At 44.9% G+C, this 24,591-nt stretch overlaps 1 protein-coding gene across 12 annotated transcripts in view; it reads left to right on the top strand.

Annotated features, from left to right (window-relative positions):
• Positions 1-1,440: 1,440 nt before the first annotated feature.
• The window catches only part of TDRD3 (tudor domain containing 3), a 220,080-nt gene continuing 196,929 nt past the window's right edge, over positions 1,441-24,591 (top strand). For 6 of the 12 annotated variants that reach the window (XR_012900634.2, XR_012900632.2, XR_012900626.2 and 3 more), the window contains exon 1: positions 1,441-1,805. Coding sequence is in view for 2 of the 12 variants with exons in the window: in XM_075918924.2 (XP_075775039.1) it covers positions 1,744-1,805 (62 nt within the window). In the remaining 10 variants the exon portion in view is untranslated. Of the gene's footprint in view, positions 1,806-3,183; positions 3,375-24,591 lie in introns of those variants that run through there. The other 6 variants (XR_012900631.2, XR_012900630.2, XM_075918924.2 and 3 more) reach the window with 3 other exon arrangements.

The raw sequence follows: 24,591 nt of genomic DNA, 5'->3' as shown, positions 1-24,591 counted from the left end.
CTAGTTGTTTGGGAAAAGTTTTCCTTTGTCCCATTTGCTCTCCCAAACTGAATCAAATTGGTAAAAACAGTGGGGTGTGTAGGAACGTGCTTGGGGACCTATTTGAAATCATGGGATGGTGGGCGGGCAGAGCCCGCCCTCCTTCTAAAAGCCCCTCCCCAACCTTATGGGAGGGACACTGGACCCATGTTCAATTGATTTCTTGGGACAAATAATGACTAAAGGATCAAGAAGTGCGGGCTAGAGGTTCAAAATAAGGGAGCCGGATGGGGACACCGAGCAGAGAACCCCGGACAGTGCCCACTGCTCTTCAAAGCTGTCGATGGAGCCAGTGGACGCCGCCCAGAGGAACTCTGCCCGGATTCGTGACACGAGGGAAGAGCGGAAATAGGCCCCACAGTCGCAGAGAACCCCCTCGTCTAGCATCCTCCTCCTGCTATTGTAGATGGCAGCTTTCGCCAAGGCCAGGAGGAGGTTGACGAGGAGGTCTCGCGACTTTGTGGGGCCACGGATTGGGTGTGCATAAATAAAAAGGTGAGGGGAAAAGTGCAGCCAGAACCTCAATAAGAGGTTCTGGAGGAGCCGGAATAGGGGCTGCAACCTGGCGCATTCGAGGTAGGCGTGCGCCAGGTTCTCCCTCACGCTGCAAAAGGGGCAGGTGTCTGGGATAGGGGTGAACCGCGCCAAGTACACGCCCGTGCTCACGGCCCCGTGAAGGAGCCGCCAACTGATGTCCCCGACGGGCCGCGGAATTAAGGTCGAATAAACGCTGGCCCATCGGGGTTCCCCACCCTCTATAGGTCTGAGGTAGTCCCGCCACTTTGTATCGGGGCGGGACATGAGGGTGGGGAAATGTAAAGCGTGGAGCACGAGCGTGTACAGCTGTTCCCTGGGCGCGGTCCGGAAACAGACCGGCTGCAGATTTTGCAGCCGGCTGGGGGTCCAAGGGTGGGGTGGCCGGGGGGGCCCGCGGGACAGGGGCCCGCGTGCTTGGGGAGGGATGGCAGGCTAAACGTGAGCCAGCTGCAATTCTAGCCCCAGCCTCGCACCGGGAAGGGAGCACCAGGGGGAGGGAAAGCTCGGGCCAGCCCCACATGGCTGAGCCTCGGCCTAGCCTCACGCGGGGTCCCTTTCGCCCTGTGGGAGCGATGGTCTCTCCCGCCCTACACGCAGCGCTGCGAGGTCTGCCCTGCGCCTAGCCCCACAGGCACGCGTGGGCACATGATCCACGTTCTGCGGCAGCCCCCGCCGGGCCTGGCGCTCCAGCCCCGGGCAGCCCGCGCTGAGGCCCTTGGAGCCCTTGTGCGTTACTGACACGGGGCTCTGGGCAGCAGCCGGGGCTCTGGCCGCGGCCCCCTCCCCGACCTCGCGGGCAGCGCCGCAGCTCAGGCCACTCGCTCCGTTCCCGCTCCCTGCAGCTGGCGCCGCCTTCTCCGCCCGCCCCCGTGATGGCGGCGCCCGCCTCGCTGCTGGTAGCCGGGGGCGCCGGGCTCGCGCCTCCACAGTAGCGGCGGGGCTGGAGCCGCCCCCGGCTCGGCGCCTTTGTTCGCCTGCGAGCGGCGGGCTCCGCGCCGGGGCCACCGTCGCCTCAGCCGGGCGAGCGGCGCCCAGGGGCGGGGGCGCGGCCTGAGCCGGGCGGGGCGGTCCAGGCCACGCGGCTCCTCCCCCGCAGCCGCCCCGGGTACGGGCCCAGCCGGCCGCCCAGCGCCGCAGCAAGTTTGTGGGCAGCTGCAGCCGGGGGCTATGGAGGCGGCGGGAGCCACCATGGCAGGCGGGACGAGCTCCGCGCTCTCGGAGTCAGGCTGGTAAGTGGGGCCTGCCCGCTGGGCGGCTCCTCGGGCCCGGGGTGGGACTCGGGCCAGGCCTGGAGGGTCAGGCCTGGGCCGGGAAGCGGCTGCTGCGGCTCTAGGCCTCTCTGGTTCCTGTCCCTTTCCACCCTGACTTGTAACACTCCCCTCCCGCCTGCCTTGTGAGAGGAGCAGGAAGTGTGGGGGGAAGGTAAGTGGCTTTCACAGTGGCATGGCAGCTCTTGGTTTGACCTTTCTGGGGCCCTTAGAGGGGATATGCTAGGCACAGTCCCGCAGCAAAAGATCCAGAGACCAGACCTGCTTTTCCCTTTCTCCGTTTTCCCTGTCTATACAGTGAAGGGTTTCATATTTCCTATATTTTTTACATAGTTATCTCTGTTAGCAGGAGCATGCTGTGGCCTTTGTAGTTAGTCTGTGCACCTGGGTTGCCTTTAACATCTCCCATAAATGAAACAGAAAGCAAGAATCATGGAGTGTTTTGTGAACAGTTAATGAAATAAACGTCCCAGCATCTCTCGAGTTGGTATTATTGCACTAATGTTACAGAAATGATCAGCAGGTAAAGTTTAATGCACCAGAAAGTTGCCTAAATCCATAGGCCTTGTCACTGTAACCTTTCTCTGAACAAGGCTGATATTTCAGTGCAGCTCCACTAATGGTAACAACAGTGGGATTGCTGATTTAGACAAGGTTCTGAAGAACCAAGGATAGTTTTTACTGTCATTTTGATTAAACGTGCTGCAACAGTTTTAGCTGAGATGTAGTTAAAACATTGTAGGCCCACAGCCTTTCTGGACCACTCATACTAGCGCTGGTTGTGCTGCATGGATGGAAAATTATTTTTAAAAGGGGCTAGTGTAGACAGTCTTGTGTCTCTCCTGTTTGTTCAATTAGTTGGAAATAATACTTCAGTCAAAATGCAACACTTAACCAAAGTTACCACTTTTTCCAAAACAAAGCATACGTGTACTCACCTGGGTATGGGTTGGTGTTATTTATTTACTAGATTAGACTTTTTTCTCCTTAATTATTTTACAACACAATTGTGAAAATGGGCATGCTTTGCAATATATGATACTTATAAAAAAGTAATCATTTAGGTCTAACTTGGAAAATAGTTGTAATACATGGTTACATTGCAAGTATGTGAGTAGGCCTATTGACTTGAGTGGAAATACTTGCTTGAAGTTTCACATGCTTAGACTCTAGAATGTGTACCTCTCTTCTTCCTGTATTTTATTGGATTGGGGCTTTACAGTGCCTAAATTATTTCTATCACTTGAAAAGGATCACAAAAAAGGTCACATTTTAATTGCTGGAGCTTATATACTGTTAAACCTATACTTTTTTTTTCCCTTCAAATTTTCATTCAAAGTTCAGTTTCTGGAGAAAATAGCAATCTATGGGAAGACTATAAATCTACTGATCTGTTAACTTTCTGTTCCTACAAACTTGGATTGCCTTTGAAATTACCTGATGTTCTTTTATGGAATCATTGATCAAACTAAGAAGCTGAGGTGTCTTGCTAGGACTGCTTCTCTGCAGATGCTTGGCTAAGGAGTAAAGGTACTAATTTCAGAAATTATCTTTTAACACTATTCTAGGACAAAGGGTCATGACTTTTGGCCACCAGAAGTTAGGTACTAAAAGTAATTTTTAATAGAAACTGTATTCAAGAAGATCAGCAATTTATAAATTGAAATTAGCAAAGTTTTCAGGCAAGTAGTTTATAATTTCATCTTCATTTTTTAATTTTTAGTTTCTTATTATGCATAGATATATAGATATCGTTAAATGAAAGTAGAGAGGTTATTTTACCTTTTGAATTTGGCACTACTGCAACTGCTGCTTGAATATTGGAATATCTAGTTCTGGCATCCATGATTCAAGAAAAATGTTTTGAAGTGGATTCAGAGAAGAGCCATGAGAATAATTAGAGGATTAAAAATCATCCCTTGTAGTTACAGATTTTTTTTAACTCAACACTTGTTTAATTCAACAAAGAGGAAGATAAGGGGTAACTTGATTACAGTCTGTAAGAAACTGCATGGTGAATAAATATTTAATGGGCTCTTCAATCTGGCAGAGAAAAATATAAAAGGATCCAGTGGTTGGAAATTGAAGTTAGACAAATGTGGATTAGAAGTTTTGGTTGATTCTCTATCACTAGCTATTTTTAAAATCAAAATTGTTTGTGTTTTTCTAAAAGATGTTTTCTAGGAATTATTTTGGGCGAGGTTTTGTGACCTTAGTTGTACAGGAGTTCAGATTGGATGACCACAAGAGTTACGACTTGGCTTGGAATTGTGAATTTAAAATATTCGTCTTAACACACACACTGAAATTTTTAGACTGTTGCCACTTCTCTAGTTTGGTAGTTCAGTGAGCATAGATGATTGTTGATATTTTCACCACAAATATAAGCATTTTCAAAACACCTTAGTGGCTAGCTTATATTAATAACTGAAATGTCCCAAATGGTTTTTGCAGTGGTGTGACCTCCCCCTCTGTGTTGCACTGGCTTTGTGCTTGTAGCCAGCACAGCAGACTCTGAGAGAACCCCCAAATACCACAGTATCCAATAAGGGACAAAGCTATCAGGGCCAGATTTGTTGTTGATGAAGCATGGTCCTAGCTCCCTGGATCAGATGTCTACGTCTATGCTAACCTGTGTGTGTTTGCAGTGGACCAGCTCAGTAAGCGGTGGGACTCTCTATTGCCTCCTAGGCCAGACCAAGACAATCCCTTTAGGACAATGGTTCCCAACCTTTTTTATATTGAGGACTGGCAAACCAATTCATAAACTTTTGGCGGACCTGTAACATTTTATTTATATATTTGCATATTCACATGCAAGTAATAAATATTCAGATATACAAATAAAATGTTACCCGCCTGCCAAAAGATTGTGAATGGGTTCCGATCCGTGGTATAAAAAGCCCCAGAACCAGCCTTAACTCCTAGAGCCCCTCACCCTTCCACTACCCCCCAGTGCCAGCCGCTGACCCCAGAGACCCCTGCACCCAACCCCCCTAGAGCCAACATCTCGCCCTCAGAGTCCCCTAGTGCCAGCCCCCTTGCCCCAAACGTCTCAGTGCCAGCCTCCTGTTTCCAGAGCCCCACTAAACCTAATCCCTCCAGGTTAGCCCCGTGTCAGCCCCCAGTCCCCAATACTAGCCCTTTCTTCTGTGCCAGCCCTGCCCCTCTAGTCCCTTCACTGTCCCTGACCCCTGAGCCCCCCAGAACTCACTCCCCATTCTGGATGTCATAGTGCCCCTCAGTGTCAGCCACCCCCCCAGCCCTAGAGACTCTCAGTACTAGCCTTGCCCCCAGAGCCCCATGCCTATCCTACCTCCCTCACCAAGCCCTGCTACTGCCTTCCAGCCACCAGCTGAGTGCGGAGTGCTTCCCTGCATGGCGGGAAGGCTGTGCGGAGCCTGCAGCTTGCCATGCTTCAGCTGACCACTGTTGCAACAGGGCCCCTGCTGAGCACAGCTGTAGTGATTGGCGAGGGCAAAGCGCCACGTGGAACCCAGGTGCTGTGGCACTCAGCTTGGATCAAGCACCGCGTGGAGCTTGGCTACTGCGATGCTCAACAGGGGCTGGGCTGCCATGGCACCCAGTTGTGGCCAAGCACTGCAGCTGTGCAACATGCGGTCCTGCCAGCCAGGCCACGTAGTGGCCACTGGAGCTAGAACTGGGGCCACAGTGAGGCTGCCCTAATAGGGACAGCCTCGCTGCAGCCCCAGCTCCAGCTGAATCACATCTGTTTGGTCACCGAGCCACTCACCCTGCTGCTGCGTGGGAAACCCCAGTGGACGGGGCTCATTAGCAGCTAGGAGCATGGCCTGGCAGGCAAGGATTCATAGCCCACCACTGGTCCCCGAACCACTGGTTAGGAACCACCGCCTTTAGGATACTCTTTCATACATAGATATAAGCAAGTTATGCATCACTTCCGTTGTATGAAATTGCCACCATCAAACATACCTAGATACCACCCATTATATATGGTTCCTTCAAAAACATTGCTGTCTATCATGCTGTCATCTTAGGCCTTATCCTGAATCTGTATTGGTAGTTACCTGTTATCTGTGAGCAATGTGTTGGTACCAAGATGTTTCCTAATGAGGTATTTTGATGCCATCCATCTAGAATGTGTTTATGGCCTGTTCCTAGCACCTTTTACATGTGAGTTTTCTGCAGTATCATCTCCGTTCTTGCAAAGTTGTATGAGCAGGGCCTGCCTCTTGCTTACAGCTTAACTTGGCTTTAAATTAGCAAAGTCTTGACCATTGCTGCCTAAGGCTTACACCAGACCGTGATGCATGGGCTAAACTAAGTTTAGACCCTCATATTACTGCACCTTGTACTTAAAAAATTCTTAGCATCTGTACTCAAGATGATCTACTGTTGTTGGTCTGTGGGGTATGATGATATTTTCTTTCACTTCTCCACCTTCTAATAGTAGCATCAGTGCTTCAAACAGATTTTAAACAGTTTTTTAGAATTGGTATTTAACTGGTGCGTTTCTGGTCTATGTGTGTGGTTTAAAACATGCTCAGCACCAGTTATATTGCAACTGTCACTGGCTGGCACTCCTTGCTAGAAGTGGGTATCATTCCTCCTGTAGAGAGAAGTTGAAAACAATATTTAAGTCAAATTTTGTCTTCCTTTACATCAGTTCTGCTGGTTTTTTTTACATATGTGAAACACCACTGTCTTCTGCAGCTTCAGTTTGATTTGTGAGACAGTTAATTTGTGTCCCAGCTTGTTTTCCCAAATCCTTTCTGGTTATGCTACAGTAATAAGAATTCAGAGTAGTAAAAAGTAATTGCTGGTACTGAAGTAAGCAGATATAATTCTAAATACGTTTATGGAGCTGATCTCTTGAGTAAGGTGGTGGTGACATTACACAGTCATTCTGCAGAGTAGAAACTGCTCTTTATTTTTTTTAATGTAGGGGTATTTTAATCTTTTTTTAAAGGTAGATGTGTCTATCGAAGAGTATACTTTGAAATTTCTACTTGACTCCGTCTTATAGACCACATAATGCAAGAACTTAAATATTTTTGTAAGCATAAAGGGATACTGCAGACGTAAGATAGAAAACAAACATGTAAGTTACATCCAAATGGAAATGTTAGAGATTTGTCTTGTGTATTCATTCATTTGGTATTAAAAATGTAGTGAACCTATTTTGCTATCAAGTATAACTTCGGTAACAGTCTCAGAGGGTAGCTATGTTAGTCTGTAACTTTAAAAACAAGTAATTTAGTCCTGTGCCATCTTAGAGACTTACAAAAATATATAGGACCATAAAGTTTCATGGGTAAAACAAATTGGAGTGGAAATAACAGAATACATGATATATAACAGCAAAAACAATTATCTGTCAATTGTAGGACCTGTGTTAATGAAGCTAATAAAGTGTGCTGGATATGTCCCATTGATAGCTACTGATGTGAAATGCAAATATCAAAGGCAGGGGAAATTGGTTTTGTAGTGTTATAACAGTTAATGTCTTTATTGAAGCCCAGGGTAACAGTGTCAAATTTGTAAATGAATTCCAGTTTAGCAGTCTCTCTTTGTAATTGAGTAGGTAATGAAATTCCTTTGTAGAAGAATGGCTACTTTTAAATCCACAATTGAGTGTCAGGAAGGTTAAAATATTAACATACATAAACCTGAAGGGGACCATTCCTGATGTCTGATGTGTGTCCATTTATCCTTTGCCACAGAAACTGTCCAATTGGGCCAATATATGTGGCAGAAGGACATTGCTGGCACTTGATGGCATATATCACATTAGAGGATGCACAGTTGTTGTGGCTTAGATCCAGTGATGGTCTTGCTTGTATAATAGTGATCACTAATTAAAGTAGGTGTATTTCCTCACTGTGCTCGGAAAACTCAGAGATTCAGCACTGGTATTATAACCATTGGTTTTAGTGGTGGTGTATTTTGTTATTCTCCTTCAGTCAGTTTGGAATTTTTTTCCTTTGGGGGTCCAGTATGAACTTTAGGTAGTATACGGTCATAACCAGTATGCTACAGTATTTTTTTGTGTTATAATACATACGTACAAAGTGGCATATAAAAGTAGCATGGTCAACATTAGCTGACATATCCTGACTTTTGAGTGCTTGACTTTGTAAGCTCAACAATAATGATGGAGTCTCACATGGATGTAAAAGAATCAGCAAAAACAATAGGTTAACAGGTACATGTGAGGCCAGACCAGCATGAACACTGCAAACATGATTACTTGGGGACACAAAATGATCCATGATCCTACAATCTGCTGTGTTCTTGCTTTGTGCTGATCACTTTTTTTCACATATGGTATTAATATGCCTTACTTCATAGTGGATATTGACAAATCTGCCACCGCCTTGCTTTATTGTGGACTGTTGCTTTCTAGTTGCTGGGTTCAAACCTGATGTGCTTGAAGTATGGGCATCAGGGTATCTTTATTAGGGATGTAAAGTCCCACGTAATGGGTTAACCGATTAAATGGGAAGTTTATTTCACATAAACCCAGTTAACCCAGGTTAACCCAGGCCTGCACAACTCGGAAAGCAGCGCGGGCCATATTACTTCAAAGAAAACAGCTGTGGGCCGCAAAGGTAGGTTTGGGGAGAGAGGGGAGTGATACTTTATTAAGAATTTTTCAATTAAATCAGGCCTGCACAACATACGGATCCCAATGCCCTTACCCTCTCCTCTTACTCTTACCCTTACCCAGCATCACCCTGTCCCCACTCCCACTGATACCTCCCCTCATGCCCTTTTCCTCATTGTCTCCGCTTGGCCCCCTGGCATTTGTCTCTCCTGCACCCTCTACCCGTTGGTGCCTTCCCATTTCTCCTGACTTGCCCCCCCTCCCCTCAGCACAAGCCCCTTTCCCTCCCCTACATGGCTTCTGCCTTCCAGTTTGCGGGGCTGCCGGAGCCTTTTTGAATCGGGCGGTCGCCGGCAGTGACGTCATGCCGCGGCGTCCTGACCTCTGGCTTGCGCCCCGCCTCCTCGCACTGGAGCTGCATGCAGGCAGTCCAGTGGCAAGAATCGCTGCACTTCCCCCTCCCTGGCGGTGCTCCGCTCCTCTGCCCAGCCGGTGGATTGCATGGGGCCATGTCTCCTGTAGTCATCACGGGCCGCACAGTGAGCCCCTGCGGGCTGTATGTTGTGCAGACTTAGGTTAATCAATTAAGAGAAGGTGGGCCTTGTTGGGTTGGAGCATCCCCTTTCTTGGCCAGGAGTGGGGTGGGGACCTGCTCCTGTCTCCATGGGTTAACTGGAACTGGTAAGCATCACCCTTAGTTACCCTTTCATATACCTAATTTTTAAACCATTAATAACTAAATAACTTTCTTTTAAACTCTTCCTGTTGTGTTTTTTTTAAAGAAAACTTTTTTAACCCTACATCATTGTGTTGGTTTTATTAAAGAAAAAAAGTAAAAAATATTTAATGTAGCACCTTCATCATACTTCTGTCAGCAGAGTTTAAAGCCTTTAGTTCCTTTAGTGTTGCAGCAAATAATCCTACCACAGGAGCTACAGAACTAACCGTTACCTGGCAGAAGAAGACTGTTATCCTAGATGGTGATCAGACCTCTTGTGACAGGTATTAGATCCAGCAGGTTGTCAGGGGAGCTGGTGCACCTTGACTCTTTTTCCTGCCAAACTGAGGGATGGTGATGCTCTTGGAGACAGGGGTGGTCCTCTGAGATTATGTACTAAATCTGTTTATGTGCTGTGGAGGGGAGCCTGGCTTGACTCTGTCCCCCAGACATTTTCTGCGGTTGATCAGATAGGATCAGAATATTCCTAGTGTGACAGCTGCTACTGCTTTTGTGTGAATACAGTTTTAGTATGTTTGTTTTCATTTTACTGGTTGGCATGCTCCCTGAATTTTCCTGAGGAATGAAAGTAAGTAGAGGGATATGGTAATTTTCAACAGTTGTGCATCAGCAAAACTTTAACAGACTATCATGGGACAAAGGAAATGCACCTCTCTAATCCTAGGGCTTCCCCGCCTGCCAGATTTCAGTGGCTTTCTATGACAGTGGAAGAGTTAGACTTCATAAACAAATCAAACTCCCTACCTCGAAACAGTTGCAAATATCTTTTTTAATGAGACATGTTAGGCAACCTAAATATTGGGCTTGTTACCAGGATCCCCTTTAGCAGAAAGTAATGTTTGCCACTAATTAATACAAAGGTAATCTATTTATAAGTACAGAGGTAAAATGGGAACATGAGACTAGGGATGTTAAATTTTGATTAATCAGCTAATCAAGTAGTCAATAGAATTTCCATCGGCTACTTGATTAGTCAGTAAGGAGGAGGTGGGGCACTTGCCAGCCAGGCTGTGCCGCAGCCTTTTAAATGTAATAAGAGCTGCTCGCATGGAACACACTGCATTGCTTCAGCCTTTGAAATGCAGCAAAAGCTGAAGTGCAGCAGGTGGAACCTGATGCGAGCAGGGACTGCTTCAATCCCTGCGAGGGCTGTTGCCCTGCTTTCCTCTCCCTCCCCTGCCCATCACAGAGCTGATGCTGGGGAGAACCAGCTTTTAAGCCGGCTTTCCTCAGCACCGGCTCCTGCTCCCCTCCCTCCTGCTGCCTCTCTCTGATAGAGGCAGCAAGGGGGCAGAAGTGACTTGTCAAGTCACTGCTTGACTGTCCGATAAGCTTATGCTAGCCGCTTACTCTACATGAGACCACAGTGTTTGTTAAATGTTGGTAAATTCTAATTTTTTTTGTCACAGCTTGTGACTGTACTTGGGTGCTGATGAAAATATTATTTGTGAGGGAATTCTGAAAATACTCCTGCACAGCATTTTAAAATTCTGCGTATTTTATTTGTCAAAATAATACCGTTTAGTTGCAGTATTTTCAATTATTTGCTGACATTTATTTTGAAATAAATTACTAGAATAATTGTAAGTGGTGTGATTGCTAAAATAATACAGAAATAATAATGCAATTAAAATATGCAGAAGTTTTAAGTATTTTTGTTTCTTTTTTTTGTTTGATTTTCAGTGCATCATTTCCTCAAGAATACCAGGATTCTTGTGTGGTGCACTGTCAGCCGACGGTCAGGGCAGTGAGTGGTGTGTGTGTGTGTGTGTGTGTGTGTGTGTGTGTGTGTGTGTGTGTACTATACACCCAAGACTTCAACTGCTGAGACCGGGGTCCCTTGCAGTGGGCAACCTGGAAGAGGCTGGAGGGTGCCCCAATAAGTGTACAGGAAGAGCTTATTACGCTTCAGATTTTAGCTGCTAGAATTTCATAATTCCTTCGCAGCGGGCAGCCTCGGGGAGACTGAGAAGCGCCCCAACTGAATTTTGCCACCTGGGTGTGACACAAATCCAAACGCCCAAGCTCTTCCTATACTATGTGTGTACTATGCGCTTAAGACTTTAACTGCTGAGACCGGGGTCCCTTGCAGTGGGCAACCTCGAAGAGGTTGAAAGGCGCCCCAATAAGTGTACAGGGAGAGCTTATTACGCTTCAGATTTCAGCTGCTAGAATTTCATAATTCCTTCGCAGCGGGCAGCCTCGGGGAGACTGAGAAGCGCCCCAACTGAATTTTGCCACCTGGGTGTGACACAAATCCAAACGCCCAAGCTCTCCCTATATCTGTCCCTTTATGACCGGCTGAAGTTCTTTTAAATTGTGCTTGGTTCTATTACAGCAACTGAAGGAGTCAGGTTAAAGCTTAAACAGTTACAGGTTTATTTGAGGAAGCTTATAAATCATGTGGTTGCAATGGCTATTGTTCTATTTCTTAACTGCTGGCAAATATATATATATATATATATATATATATATATATATATATATATATATAGATAGATAGATCTTAAAAAAAAATGGTTACAAGGAAAATAAAGATAGGAAATAGAAAATAATGGTACCAAATGACAGCTTAATCTTTAAAGAGCTCTATTCTATGCATGCACTAAAAACAAAAGGACACATACAGGTACAATTTTTACCCCTTTCTGCGTCACTCGGTCCCAGCGTGTCAGGCCAGGATCGGTCCCTCAATTCCTCGGAAAGACGAAAATACGACGTGGGCGTCCCCGTGGACCTCGGGAGGTCAAACACCTAACCCGACCATCAGGTAAATGGTAGATTGACACTCAAAGTGAGTGTGTGCTGGGCCCATCTTATATACCCATTGGGTCACGTATTTTCTCTTTCTTATCTGTAATGCCAATTGATGCTGGTCTGTCTGTGAGACCAGTTCTTACAAGGAAGTTGTGAACTTAATTTACACTTGTAAGAGAGAATTGAGATGATTAAATTTTGAAGTACTGGACATTGTTTTCTCAGTGGGAAATTCCTCTTCCAGGGACTGTGTGTGTTCGAATCAACATAGGTGCTAGCCGACAGTTCTTGCAGCCTCGAGCTTAGCTTATTTCCTTAATCGTTACTCAGAGTCAGAAACTTGCATATCCTGGTCAAAGCAGATCAAAGCTTAATGGCTATGCTGATCTTCTTATTGTTCCTTCTCTGCTCTGTATACAGACATCTCAGAGGGCAAGCAAGATTGTTTGAGATGGGGGAGGGCTGCCTGGCTGCATGCACTCTGGGTGTGGGCAGCTTCGTAGGGAGCCTGAGTGCCAGGGTAGGAGGAAGTTGGTGCAGGATACTGGATGCAGGGGCAGTGGAACTCGGTAAGGGGTGTGAGGTGAAGTTGGGTGGAGAGTGAGGCTGGGTGCAGTTGGTTGAAGCTCAGTGGGGTGAAGGTTCAGATATGGGTGCTCCTGGTACAGTGGGTAAAGCCTGCACCTCCTGGTGCAGGGAGGATGTGTGAGATGCTAGGTGCAAGGACTCCGGATACAGAAGACACTTGATGTAGGAGGGAGGGTTGCATGGCTGTGGGAGGTATCACTGTACAGGGAGCTGCTCTCCCTGTCTGCCCAACCCCCATGCACCTGGACCCCTCCCTGGCACCTAGAACTCCCTTTGCACCTGGTACCTCCATGGTGCACAGCTTCCTGCAGCCAGTGGAAATTTCTGGTGCTTGATATGACCCATCCTCAGCTGCTCTGTGCAAGGAAGTAGGAGGGGAACTCGTCTCAGTCCTCCTTCACCCTCCCTTGCTAGGGCTAACATCCCTGGATGGCCAGGATATCCTCAGACACCTCTTTTCCTCCTCCCTGAACAGACACTTCTGAGCTGCTGGTAGGTCAGTGTACAATGGCTGGTGCAACTTTTCTTTGCTTCTCTACAGAAAACATGTTCTGCAAGGAAGCCAAGGGATTCTGCAAGGGGGTATTTTTCTGCTGTACTGCAGGTATGCAGAATTTCCACAGGAGTAAAATGATGATCAATAAATTTGTATTCATCAAGTAATTTTATGTCTGTCTCCTGTTATAATATATGAGAATCAGTGCTGAAATTCAGTCATTTAAAAACATAATCCTAAAATATTAGTGATTTACAATTCATATATTTAACAGATATATGTTTCTTTTGTAGTCAGTAGCCTACTGTAGTAAAATACTTTTATGAAAAGTGAAATTTTGTTCACTGGAAGCTCCAATTTTGATACAATTTTGTAATGTATCTTTCCAGGATATATCACTAAAATACAGGCAGCTCCTGACTTGCAACGTGATTGGTTCCCGGGGAAGTATTGCAAGTTTGGGGTGTTGTAACTCGAAATCTCATTTACGATCGGCATCGTACGGCATCATAAATGCGGGCCGAGGACTTGAGTCGGGGGTTGTCGACCCCTTCTGCCCTTACAAAAATGGTTTTAAGTGCAGGGAGTCGCAACTCAGGCCGTCACATCTCAGAGGTTTCCTGTATAGCACTTGAAAAACATGTAATGTAAGATCTGTCAAGTGGCGATGTACTATTTATACATTATGGCTTATCTTAAAATCACTTTTGTAATGCTGTTTTGATGTTAGTGGTAGATATACATACATCATGGCTTGAACAGACTAAGAATATTTAGAGACGGGTAACTGTGTAATCCATATAGTTTGTATTGATTATGTGATTAGTCGATAAGGGAAGGTGCTTAGAAGAAGCTACCCCTGCTGTGGCTCTGCCGTTCAAATATAGTAAGAGCTGGGTGTGCAGGCAGCCTGGCTCCTATTACATTTAAACTACAGAGCTGCACCGGGTCAAGCAGCCCCACCTCTGTTGGCTGTCAGCCCTGGCTGCCACAAACAGAGGCTGCTCTGGCAGCAGGCCTTGTCTGTGGCCAACTGGCAGCGGACAGAGCCTACTTCGCCACAGCAGCTCCTGTCTGGTGAGGGTCACAGTTCTCTGATGGAGGTAGCAGCCTGGGGGGGCATCAAACAGCATCATGGAGCTGCTGCTAGGGGGAACCAGCTTTTCAGCCGGCTCTCCTCAGCACTGGCTCTTGTTCCCCACTTATTCCCCCTTGCCTTCCCTCTGATACAGAAGCAGCAGGGAGTGTGTGTGTGGAAATGCGAATAGTCTACTCGATTGCTCGATAAGCTTATCGACAGACTCCATAAAATATTGTTGGTTTATAGGTATTTCAATGAAAATAAAACAAAAATAATGTCTCTCAACCTTTCATATTTCTAATTAACATTGGGTTTGGTAAACTGGTAAGCATCACCCTAAATGGGTAATGCTTACTGGTTCCAGTTAGGGCTGGAGCAGTTTCCTATGTGAGCTGGGAGCAGGGCCTGCAGTGCTTGCCAGCTCTGCTGATGTTAACAGAAAGTTGAAATTGACTGGTAAAATACTCAAAATCATGAAATTTCAAAATTAATCTTGCATTGTCTGCCTTAATTCTGTCCATTCTAATGCATTACAATGTTTAATTACAAGATTATATACTATCTTATAACATTTATAATCATAGGCAGGGTTTGACAAATATACTTGCCTGCTCACCCGTGGCGAGTAGATTTTACCAGCTGGCGCGTGCAGGGGCGGACTGGACCGGTGGCCCGCTGTGACGGGCTGGCCTAAGCTTGCACTACAGGTGGCGCGACCCCATCCTGTTCGCCAGAGGAGTGGAGCGCTGCTGGAGAGGGGGAAGTGTGGCGATTCTCTGCGCTGGGATACCTGCGTGCCAGAGGGCGGGATGCCGGCAGATGCCAGGACGCTGGCGTTACATGGCGTCGTGACATCATGGCCGGCGACCGCTGGATTCAAAAAGGCTCTGGCAGCCCCGCAAACTGGAAGGCGGAAGCCAGATAGGGGAGGGGAAGGAAGGGGGAAAAATAGGGGGAAGGAGCTTGTCCTGAGAGAGGAGAGGGAAGGGGAGCAGGTCAGGAGAATAAAGGGGAAGGCACCAAGGGACAGGGGTGCAGGAGAGACAAATGCCGGGGGGCCAAGTACAGACAATGAGGAAAAGGGCAGGAGGGGAGGTGTCAGTGGGAGTGGGGACAGGGTGATGCTGGGAAAAGAGAGGATAAGGGCATTGGGGGCTATAGGGGGAGGAGGAGGTGCTGGGAGAAGGCTTGAAAGAAGGGGTGGGCATGAGGAAGACTGGGATGGAGCAAGGCATTTGTGAGGGCACAGGGGCATGAGGGGAATAGGAGCAGAGGGTGGTGAGGGGGTGGGCATCAGGGAAAAAGAGGGCAAAGGAGGGCAGTGAGGTAAGGGGGAGGCACCAGGAGGGTGCAGGTGCCAGTGATTCTGGGGGTGAAGGAGAAGGGCAGATACCTGCAGGGGAGGGAACAGAGGAGAGAGGCAGGGCAGGTGTGTACAGGGAGGTGTTAGGAGAGGGGATGAGGAGGGGTAGCTCACATGACCAGAGTGGGTCTACTGGAGGAGTGGATATGGGGGAAGGGGGGAGAGAAGGGCTCGTGGAGGGGGCAGGAGTCAGGACAGCAGAAGAGGGCGTGGGGTTGCGGGGGGAGGCACCAGGGGAGCTGATGGAGCAAGGGGAGGAGATATGGCAGCAGAGGGCAAAGGTAGAGGTAAATAAGATATTTATTAATAACTTGGGTGTCACGGTGGCACATCCAAACAAGTCACATGGACTCAGTACGGGTGCACAACACAAAATTCATTCTGCTCATGGGAGGACACTCTTAGAGGGAATATTTCTCCCAGACTCTCCACCCCTGAGTTCATGTCACACACATTAGGTTAATGCAATTGCAGGATAATTGCATGAGCGGGGGTTGGTGGGGGCCAAACTAATCCCTGTTGGTAGGAGGATGTTGGGGAAAAGTCCTTAGAGGGGGTCACATGACACCTTTTACTTCTGGTCATGTGTCCATCTTGCCCCAAGAATGTTACCTCCAGAGGCGTGGCTAATGGGAGTCAGGAGTGTGGATAATGGGGGTCTCAGAGTACATTTTAAAACAATTCTTTGGGTGCATACCCTAATGAAATGTGCTGTGCATGCCTATGAAAATATTGTTATAACTTTCACTGAAGTTTCAAAACCTCAAAGAATGACAAACAACGATAACTGCAGCCATGATAAGTGATGTAAACAAACATGCCATGCCGGTTGTCCCATTCTCCGGTGGTGCGCGCCTGCGCAGTGGGCGGGTGGACAATGGCGAGTCCCTTTTTTGTCTGGTGAGTAGGGTTTTGCATAATTTATCAAGCCCTGATCATAGGTACATGTATAGTACTGGTACTGTACTAATTTTGTTATATTTAACACTTATCATAATGGTTCAGTATTTGTAGTAGGGATGTTAGATAGCGATTCATTGACACATCATGGAACTGCATCAAATGGTAGTGATTACACAACTATTTTGTGGACCCCAGTAGAGGGGCCAGCAGCCAGTACGCTCCCGGCCTCACTCCTGGAGAGCCTTCTGCCATCCCATGCTGCTGCCTCAGTATCAGAGGCAGTAGCGCAGCGTGGCAGGCAGGAGCTGATCGGTAAAGGGAGCTGGTTTAAAAAACAGCTCCCCGCGCAGACCAGCTCTCTGTTTGCTGCCCTGGGCTCCTGCCCCTTATATGGAGGCAGCAAGGAGTGTGGGAGTGTATGTGGTTGATAAGATTAATTGATAAACCCAAGTTCATCAGCTAATCTTGTATTCAACTACGTGTTGATATCCCTAATTTGTATTGATTTAGTTTTGTTTTATAATGACTTCTTTTAGATGTATAATAATAGCTAGGACCCATAATCTTCATACTAGTGCTTTGTTGCCTTTTTTTAATTGGGATAAACAGAGCAATACACAATGCTGCAATTGTGCAAAGAGATCTTGAAAAAATCTACCTCTTAATGTATTGGTTATACATATGCATGATTGTATGTTCTTAAATAAGCCAATGTGTAACTTTTCCCCATGGCCTTACCTGCATGTGCAACATCTGGGGGGGGGGGGGGGGCGCGAGGAGAGAGAGAAAAAAAACAGTTAAAGAAGGTCACTTCTATGAATAGAACAAAGGAAATCATACCTGCTACATAAGCTTGTGAATATTCTCCAGACCTGCAAATGTCTACATGCGAGTGGCCTTATTGATCAATAGTGTCCATAGATTACAAGGTGTATCTTGATTCACTGAAATAGTGCTATAACATTTTAAAAATATCCTTTCAGTCGAGGATTAAAGTACTTAGAGAGGTTTCAGAAAAGTTGGGTAAACTTTCAGTCCTTTTAACAACTTACTTGCAGATCAAATTATAAGGAAGTCGAAACTAATAATTAAAAGTAAAAGACTTTTGCTCTCTTCGCTGTTATTTAAATAAAGATTTTACTTATGTAGAATTGATTCAGCATTGGTTATATATGGGGGGAGGGGGACGTATCTTCCTAGTGGAAGAAACTGTCTTTAACTGTTTAATGCACACACACAGACAGCAGTGTCTCCTGACTCTCCCCCACTCCAGGTTTTGCTGTGTGGTACATGGGTTTGCAAGACGGTTTAGCTTTGCCCAGCCATCCTTCTAGTCTGATGTTGAAGGGGCCATCCAGGACAAATTTGAGTGATGGACTCAGGAGCTTCATGTATAAGTAATGTTACAACCTGGCACAAAAGTGGAATGTCTTGGCAAAACCTGGATGGCGGGGGCTGTGACAACAATCTTTTGGCCCACTGAGAAAGAGGACTACATGCCTGGAGCAGGGAGCCGAGTCTAGCCGTCTCTGAGGGGCAGGGGATGCACTGTGTACTTGTTATATTACTATGTATATAGTATATTGTGGGTAAGAAATATTTAGCGATTGAGGTTTTTATTGTCCTAAATCTGTTTCCTGGATTGTAACAGGTTATGGGGGAAGTTTTCAAAGGTGTCATGGTGTGTGCACATCTGCTCTTTGTACCTTGGAAAATCTCTCCCATTTCCTTGCTAAACTGCAACATCACAGCATAGCAAGAGTTATAGTTTTAAGATTGAAATGTTTAATTCTAAATCACTGTTTAAGGCTCCATTCACATTGCCCTTCTAAACTGTCTCTACCAGCGGTGGACAACTTCTAGCCTGTGAGCCACATGCAGCTCATCAGGTTCTATGTATGTCTCGAGAGATGTTTACTGTTTCCCGTGTGCAGAGTTGCCACATGGTGTTGGTTTCCATCTACATAGTTTTTTTTCCTTCCACTATTTCTGAAGTGATGTGCACATAAAGCAAGGGAATGTGAAGTGTGTGCTGATTGCACCCTGCATTGACTGTGTGAGCTACACTGCTACAGTTCAGTTGGCACACCCCACATACTTGAAGTACGCAAATGCAGTTAGCAAAACTACACTATCTTGGGGAGACCATCTTGGTTACAACAATCTTTTGGCCCACTGAGGAGGGCCACTCATGCAGCACACTCACTAGCTTAGGTTGCTCATCACTGGTCTATATTCAGCTCTCCTATATCCTTCTGTATGACCCCAAGGAAAGCCATGTAACGTCTCTGTTTCTTATCTGATTATGCTTACCAGCTTTTTACAAGACTTAGTTGAAGAACTCTATGTAAGTGGTGAGAAGTTTTATAAATTAATGTTAGTGGCCCATGCACGAGTGGGATAAGAAAGTGGATTCTTTTCAGGGATCTGTCTGTGACTTAATTCATAACAGCTATTTTTGAGTAGTCTAATGCTGTGAGACTGAAGCGGTGAGTGTATTTCGGTATGTTGAGAGGATCCTCAGATTTTAAAAAAGTTGTTTTGTAGTGAATAAGAATGCCCTAGCAGAACTGATAATTCTTGCTTAGGGTGAGCACTACTCAATACTCTTGGCAATACTATCTTCAACTTTTCATATGTAGGGTGTTCTGTATACATAATATTTTAAATTTAACATTATAAACTCAGTAATACAAATTCTTTCTGGTATTAATAAACTATAGTACTCGTAGAAAATAAAAAGGGAATGGCCACCCAACCTGAACATTCCTTATTTTTTATCTGATATACAGTAGCTAAGCAGGTTTGGATCTGATGAATATTTAAATAGGTGATCACTTGAGGACACTACTACTTAGCATTTATATAGCACTTTTTATTTTCAAAGTACTGTATAAACATTAAATAAGACCAGGTGCTCTAATCTCTGCTTTTCTGTGATAGCAAAGGCTGTTAATGATTTCACACATGGCTTGAAACATTTGCTGTGCACACACTTACTAAAGGTCTATTCTGGTGCCAAAAGTGTATTCCACAAACTTGGGGCTAGTCTATAGGTAGCAAATGGTGACACAATTGGTTTTTTAATCTGTGTATGGTGCTCGTGGGATGTTGACCTTTTGCCGTTCACTGTTTTGAGCCTTTGGTTTGTCCATAATAGCTCTCTGGCAAACTTTGAGCCTTCCCTTACTGTCCCTTGGCTGCTGCGAGAAAAGAGCAGCATCTGTCTTTTCATGATTCTGAAAGGGGCAGGCTGGACTCCCCGCCTAAACACCGTAAAAGATTTAGATATTAGCCCATAGAATTCCTTGGTCATCATATTGAGGCTAGGGATGTAAGCGACTAGTCGACTACCCAATAAGCAAATGCTTATTGGGTAGTTGAGTAGGGACTCGGCTAGTTGCTCCCCTCCTCCCCCGCTGCCTCTATTAGAGAGAGACAGCAAGTGGAGGGGGGGGGGGGAGAATGAGCTGGTGCTGGGGGGAGCTGGCTTAAAAGCTGTTCCCCCCCCCCCCTCGCCAGTACCGTGTTTTCAGGGGAAAAGGGAGTCAGGGGGCAGTGGGGAAACGGCGTGAGGAGGCATTGAAACAGTCCTGCTAGTACTGCTCCCATTGCTGCTCTTCTCCATTTGGATCTGCCTATGGCTCTTCTACATTTCAAAGGAAGAGGCACAGAAGGGAACCTGTGACAGCAGGGACTGCTTTGCTCTCACTGGCGCAGATTCTTGCTGCCTCTCTCCCTTTGAAATGTACAGTAATTACTCATTTAACACGTGCCCACTTAACACGTTTTCGCAGTAGCACAATTTTTTTTTTAGCTGACTTTTTCAAATAACACGACCGCTCCCGAAATAACATGAAAATAATCAAGTGGCAGACTACTTCGTGCAGCGGTATAAGTTGGTGAAAACAGTGGTAATACACATGAGCGGATGAATACACGTGGTCACAGCGCTCCTCCGCTCATTCACCTGTTTATCTTTGTGTTTTAACAAACTGCAGCGACTTGTATTGCTAGATATTTTGTGTTGCTAGATACCTCATGTTGACATTGATGACTGAGCACCAACAAAAAATCGACTTTGCCACCACACCTGAAATGCAATCCTTATCTTTTCCATTATTTTTAATGGGAAAATTGACCCTGCATAGCACGTTTTCGCTTAGCACGAACATTTTCAGAAACGCATCTATAGTGCTAAATGAAGACTTACTGTATAGGAGCTGCCTTGGCTTTTGTGCATTTCAAAGGCAGAAAAGCAGTGGAAATGGCTGCCTCTCTCTCCCTTGGAAATATACAAGTGCTAGGGTTGGCTCCTGTACATTTCAGAGGGAGAGAGGCAGAGGGAACCCACAGTGAGATAGTGAGTGGCCCCCTTACCGACTAATCGAGTAGTCGATGGAAATTCCATCGGCTACTTGGTTAGTTGATTAATCAAAATTTAACATCCCTAATTGAGGCTTCTCTCTACTAGTCCCTTTTTCTTCTTCTTTCATTTCTTTTTTGGCCCTTCTCCTACATAGGTTATAATTCCATCTCTTAAAATCAAACACGTTTTCCCTATAGTGACACTATAAAGAAAACTGGAAAAAACTAAAGTATTTAAATTTATTTTGTGTGATCTGGGGCTATGAAGAGTATGCATAATTCCAGTTACGTGTGCTTCATGGTGTCACTACTGGGTGGAGGTAAGGTTGTTAGTTTTAAGAGTATCTTCCTATTTTAAGGTGTGTGAGATTTTTTTGGGGGACTATAACTGTAATGCTGAATTTTATTGGTTTTGTAGTGCATCTTTTATTTGCTTTGGTGAAGGGGATATACTTAAAACATCCTGGTATTGTTTTTGTCCTTAAGTAGTTGATATGTACTATCAACCCCAATGCCACTTTCATGGATTTGTTCTCTCTATTATTACTTAAGTACAGATAACTTGCATTCAGAGAGAAGCCACAGCAATTGTATTAACTTTGTGCGATTCAGTTTTCAGTGTGGCCAGGCTTTTAGAAGCATCAAGTTGATACTTGCCATGCTTGGAAACTTTATGTACAGGTTGAATCTCTCTAGTCCAGAACTCTCTGGCCCAGAAACTCCTATTGTCCAGAATGAGTTTAGTCAGCTGGATATACACTTTTCATGGGTGTGGCCAAGTTTCCCACAGTCCCATAAAATTTGTTTACAGCCACCAGTCCTAACTCTGTGTTCTGTGCTGTTATTTAGTGCACAGTAAGCAGTGGAAGTGTTGTCTCTGCTGTTAGATAATATTGACCTCCAGTGGTCTGGAAAATTCTCTTGTTTGGAACTGGTCAGGTCCTGAGGGTGCCAGACTAGAGAGATTCAACCTGTAGTTATTATCTTAGCCACTTTCATACTAGTCAAGACTGCTGTTTTTGAGCTCCTGGTTAAGGACTTGTCTGCAGAGTTTGATAGTCCATGGCAAGCTGAGTTGTGAATCTGCATAATCTCGTGTGCACTAAGGCCCTGTTTATACTACCTCGTTAAGTCAGCCCAGGTTATGCTATTCCAGTTGGATGAATAATGTAGCTGGAATTGATGTAGTTTAGGTTGAATTAAAGTGCTGCATTGATTGGTGGTGCTGTCTATCAAATTATATTAATCTTCTCATTCTGGTGGAGTAATCATTCTGGTAGAGTACTAGAGTCAACCAGAGAGCAATATTTGGTAAATTTGGAAGATCAGGCTCTCTGTATTGATGACCCTTCCTCCCCCCCCCCACATTAGTTGCAGCAGCATTCATCCCTGATAAGTGTAGACCAGCCCTAATGCCTTGTCTACATTACTACATTCTAGTGGCACCAATGTAAATGTTTTATGCTGATGGGAGTGAGCTGCTTGTCTGCATAATTTAACCACCTTCAGATAGAGGTGATATCTGTGTCAGGAGAGCACCTCCCACTGATGCTTCTGTCTGCGAAACTTACGTTGGTTGGTGTTTTTTTCTCCACGCTCTTGACTGACAGAAGTGCTAGTGTAGATGTAGCCTTAGTGGTCCGTGGACCTTGCTACCATGCATTAAAAGTTCAATAATGCTTTGACATAATGTTTTTTATTGACAAAAATGCACTGTTCTCTCCCTGATCTCACTGTTTAAAAATTTGTGCTCGACTTTGTCTTGTCTTACCTTGGTTGCTGTGATCTCCTTTCCAGTCTGTCTTATTCTTATTGACTTATTTTGCCTCCCCTTTTGCTCTTTTGTTTTCACACCACTTATTGTATTATCTAATAATTTGGAATACTATTCTTTTTTTTTCTACCAAGCCTGACACTTGGCTCCTTCAAATCTCTTACAATCTATTTCTTTCAGCAATCTCTTGCTTCTACTTTCTTACCTCAAACTACTTATTCTCCTGCTGTATTTTGTGTCTTGTCTGTCTTGGCTGTGTATGTGAAAATGTACCTTATTTTGTTTGTAGAGTGCTGTGTGTATTTGCAGTGTCATACTTAATATTGTTGTTAATCCTCTTAATTGCCACTGTACTTCACTGGAAGCGAAAATGACAAGTTACGTTAGTTTCATGTTGCTTCGCAGGAAAGATATGGCTAGTGGAATTACTTGCTCAGAACTACTTACTCCAACCTTTGCTTCTGAGCAATACAGGGTGAATAATTTGATGTGATGCTCCTATGCTGAGTGAGTATTTAGGTGGTTATGCAATATTATTGAGTGTGCAAAATTTTTATCTGTTGAACTTGCCCCTTGTAGTAGTAGTAGTAATTAGCTTTTTTGTCCCCTTCTTAAGTATTGCATTGCATATATAAATTATTTTAAAAGGTTCAGCATTGCACAACGACCTGAAAAGCCCATTTCACTTTAGCCTAGTGGTACCATTTTGTACACTAATTTTGCCACATTCCTAAGATCAATATAATTTTTTCCTTTTCATGGCCACTGCTATCATAACCCCATTATAGACTTGCAGTTTTTTAAAAAACTCACTGAAGCAAAAAAATGTGTATTCAGGATAATATTATAAAAGGTTGGTTAAAAAGAATTTTGCATCTGAAAATTTTAACCAATAAAACCTGATGGCAACAAATTATTTGATTTTTTTTTTCCTGCATGTTTTTTGATTTCTAATAATAATACAGATTTTTCCTCCATTATTTCCAGAACATTAATTTCAATGAAGTTTTATAAGTCTCAGTGACTAATATGGTACACAGTAGGGAAAGAAAGAAAACCAATAGTTAAGACTAGTGAATAAGCATACTATATCTTTTTTCAAGGGACACCTCAGACTATTAAGTCTTGTCTACACTATAGTATTTTGTTGCAGAAAGGCAGCTTTTGCTTTCAACAGTGTAGGTGTACACACTGTAATGATTTTGTGTCAAAACTCTTGTCAAGATGGTTTTATTTTTTTTGGAAAATGTGGCAGAGCTTTTAGTGATGAAAGTTAAAGCAACAGCGCTTCATTGTTACATTGTTGATGTAAGTGGCCTCCAATAGTATTTCACAACCTTTATAGTTGTGGTGTCCAACCAGTTCTAAAGCTGCTATAGTGAACTAGCCACACTCAACCAGCCAAATAGCCACATGTGGCTAGTGTGTTGGACAGCATGGGTCTGTAGTGATTGCTCTGATTGCTGTTGTGACCTCTACTGCCTTGCAGGAATGCAAACCACCCATTTCTCGCTTCAGAGCTCCATGAAGCTTTGACCTTTCTCAGTCCGGAGAGCTCATATACTGAGTATGGTGAGCAGGAAAACCGCAACATACTCACCTGCCTGGAGTACAAAGGAGATGTGGATTTTTGATTTGTGTATGAAGGAGGATGTAGAAGAACTTGGAGGGAATCACAGAATTATTCATGTAGCATTCTGCTTTCCTTGGCACTAGGAACATAGCAGCAGGCAGAATGGGTAAGGCAGGAGAGACAGCTATGTCTGGCAAAGCTGGGAAAGGATGCACTGTCTGTTTTGTGTGTGGGGTGCTCCTTTTCCCCACCTTAGGATTGGTTGCTTCCAGCTGCTGTAAGAATTTAAAAAGAATGTCAACATACTTTCCTTCAATATGCGTACTCCTCCCCACACACTCTTCTAGTCATACACATTTCCTTTTCCTTCCATTCCCCTCACATTTAAGTGGAAAATCAACTGGCAATCTAGTGGGATGCCCATGGAATGATGGGTTTGAGAAACTTGCATTATGTGACCCACTCTGCTCCATGAGATATTGCAAAGCCTTCCCAAAGCATCCTACAGTCAGTTCA

The sequence above is a fragment of the Pelodiscus sinensis genome, chromosome 1, assembly GCF_052426305.1.
Source record: "Pelodiscus sinensis isolate ZL-2025 chromosome 1, ASM5242630v1, whole genome shotgun sequence".
NCBI lineage: Eukaryota > Metazoa > Chordata > Testudines > Trionychidae > Pelodiscus > Pelodiscus sinensis.
The sequence above is the reverse complement of the archived record's forward strand: the minus strand, read 5'-3'. Positions and strand labels throughout refer to the sequence as shown.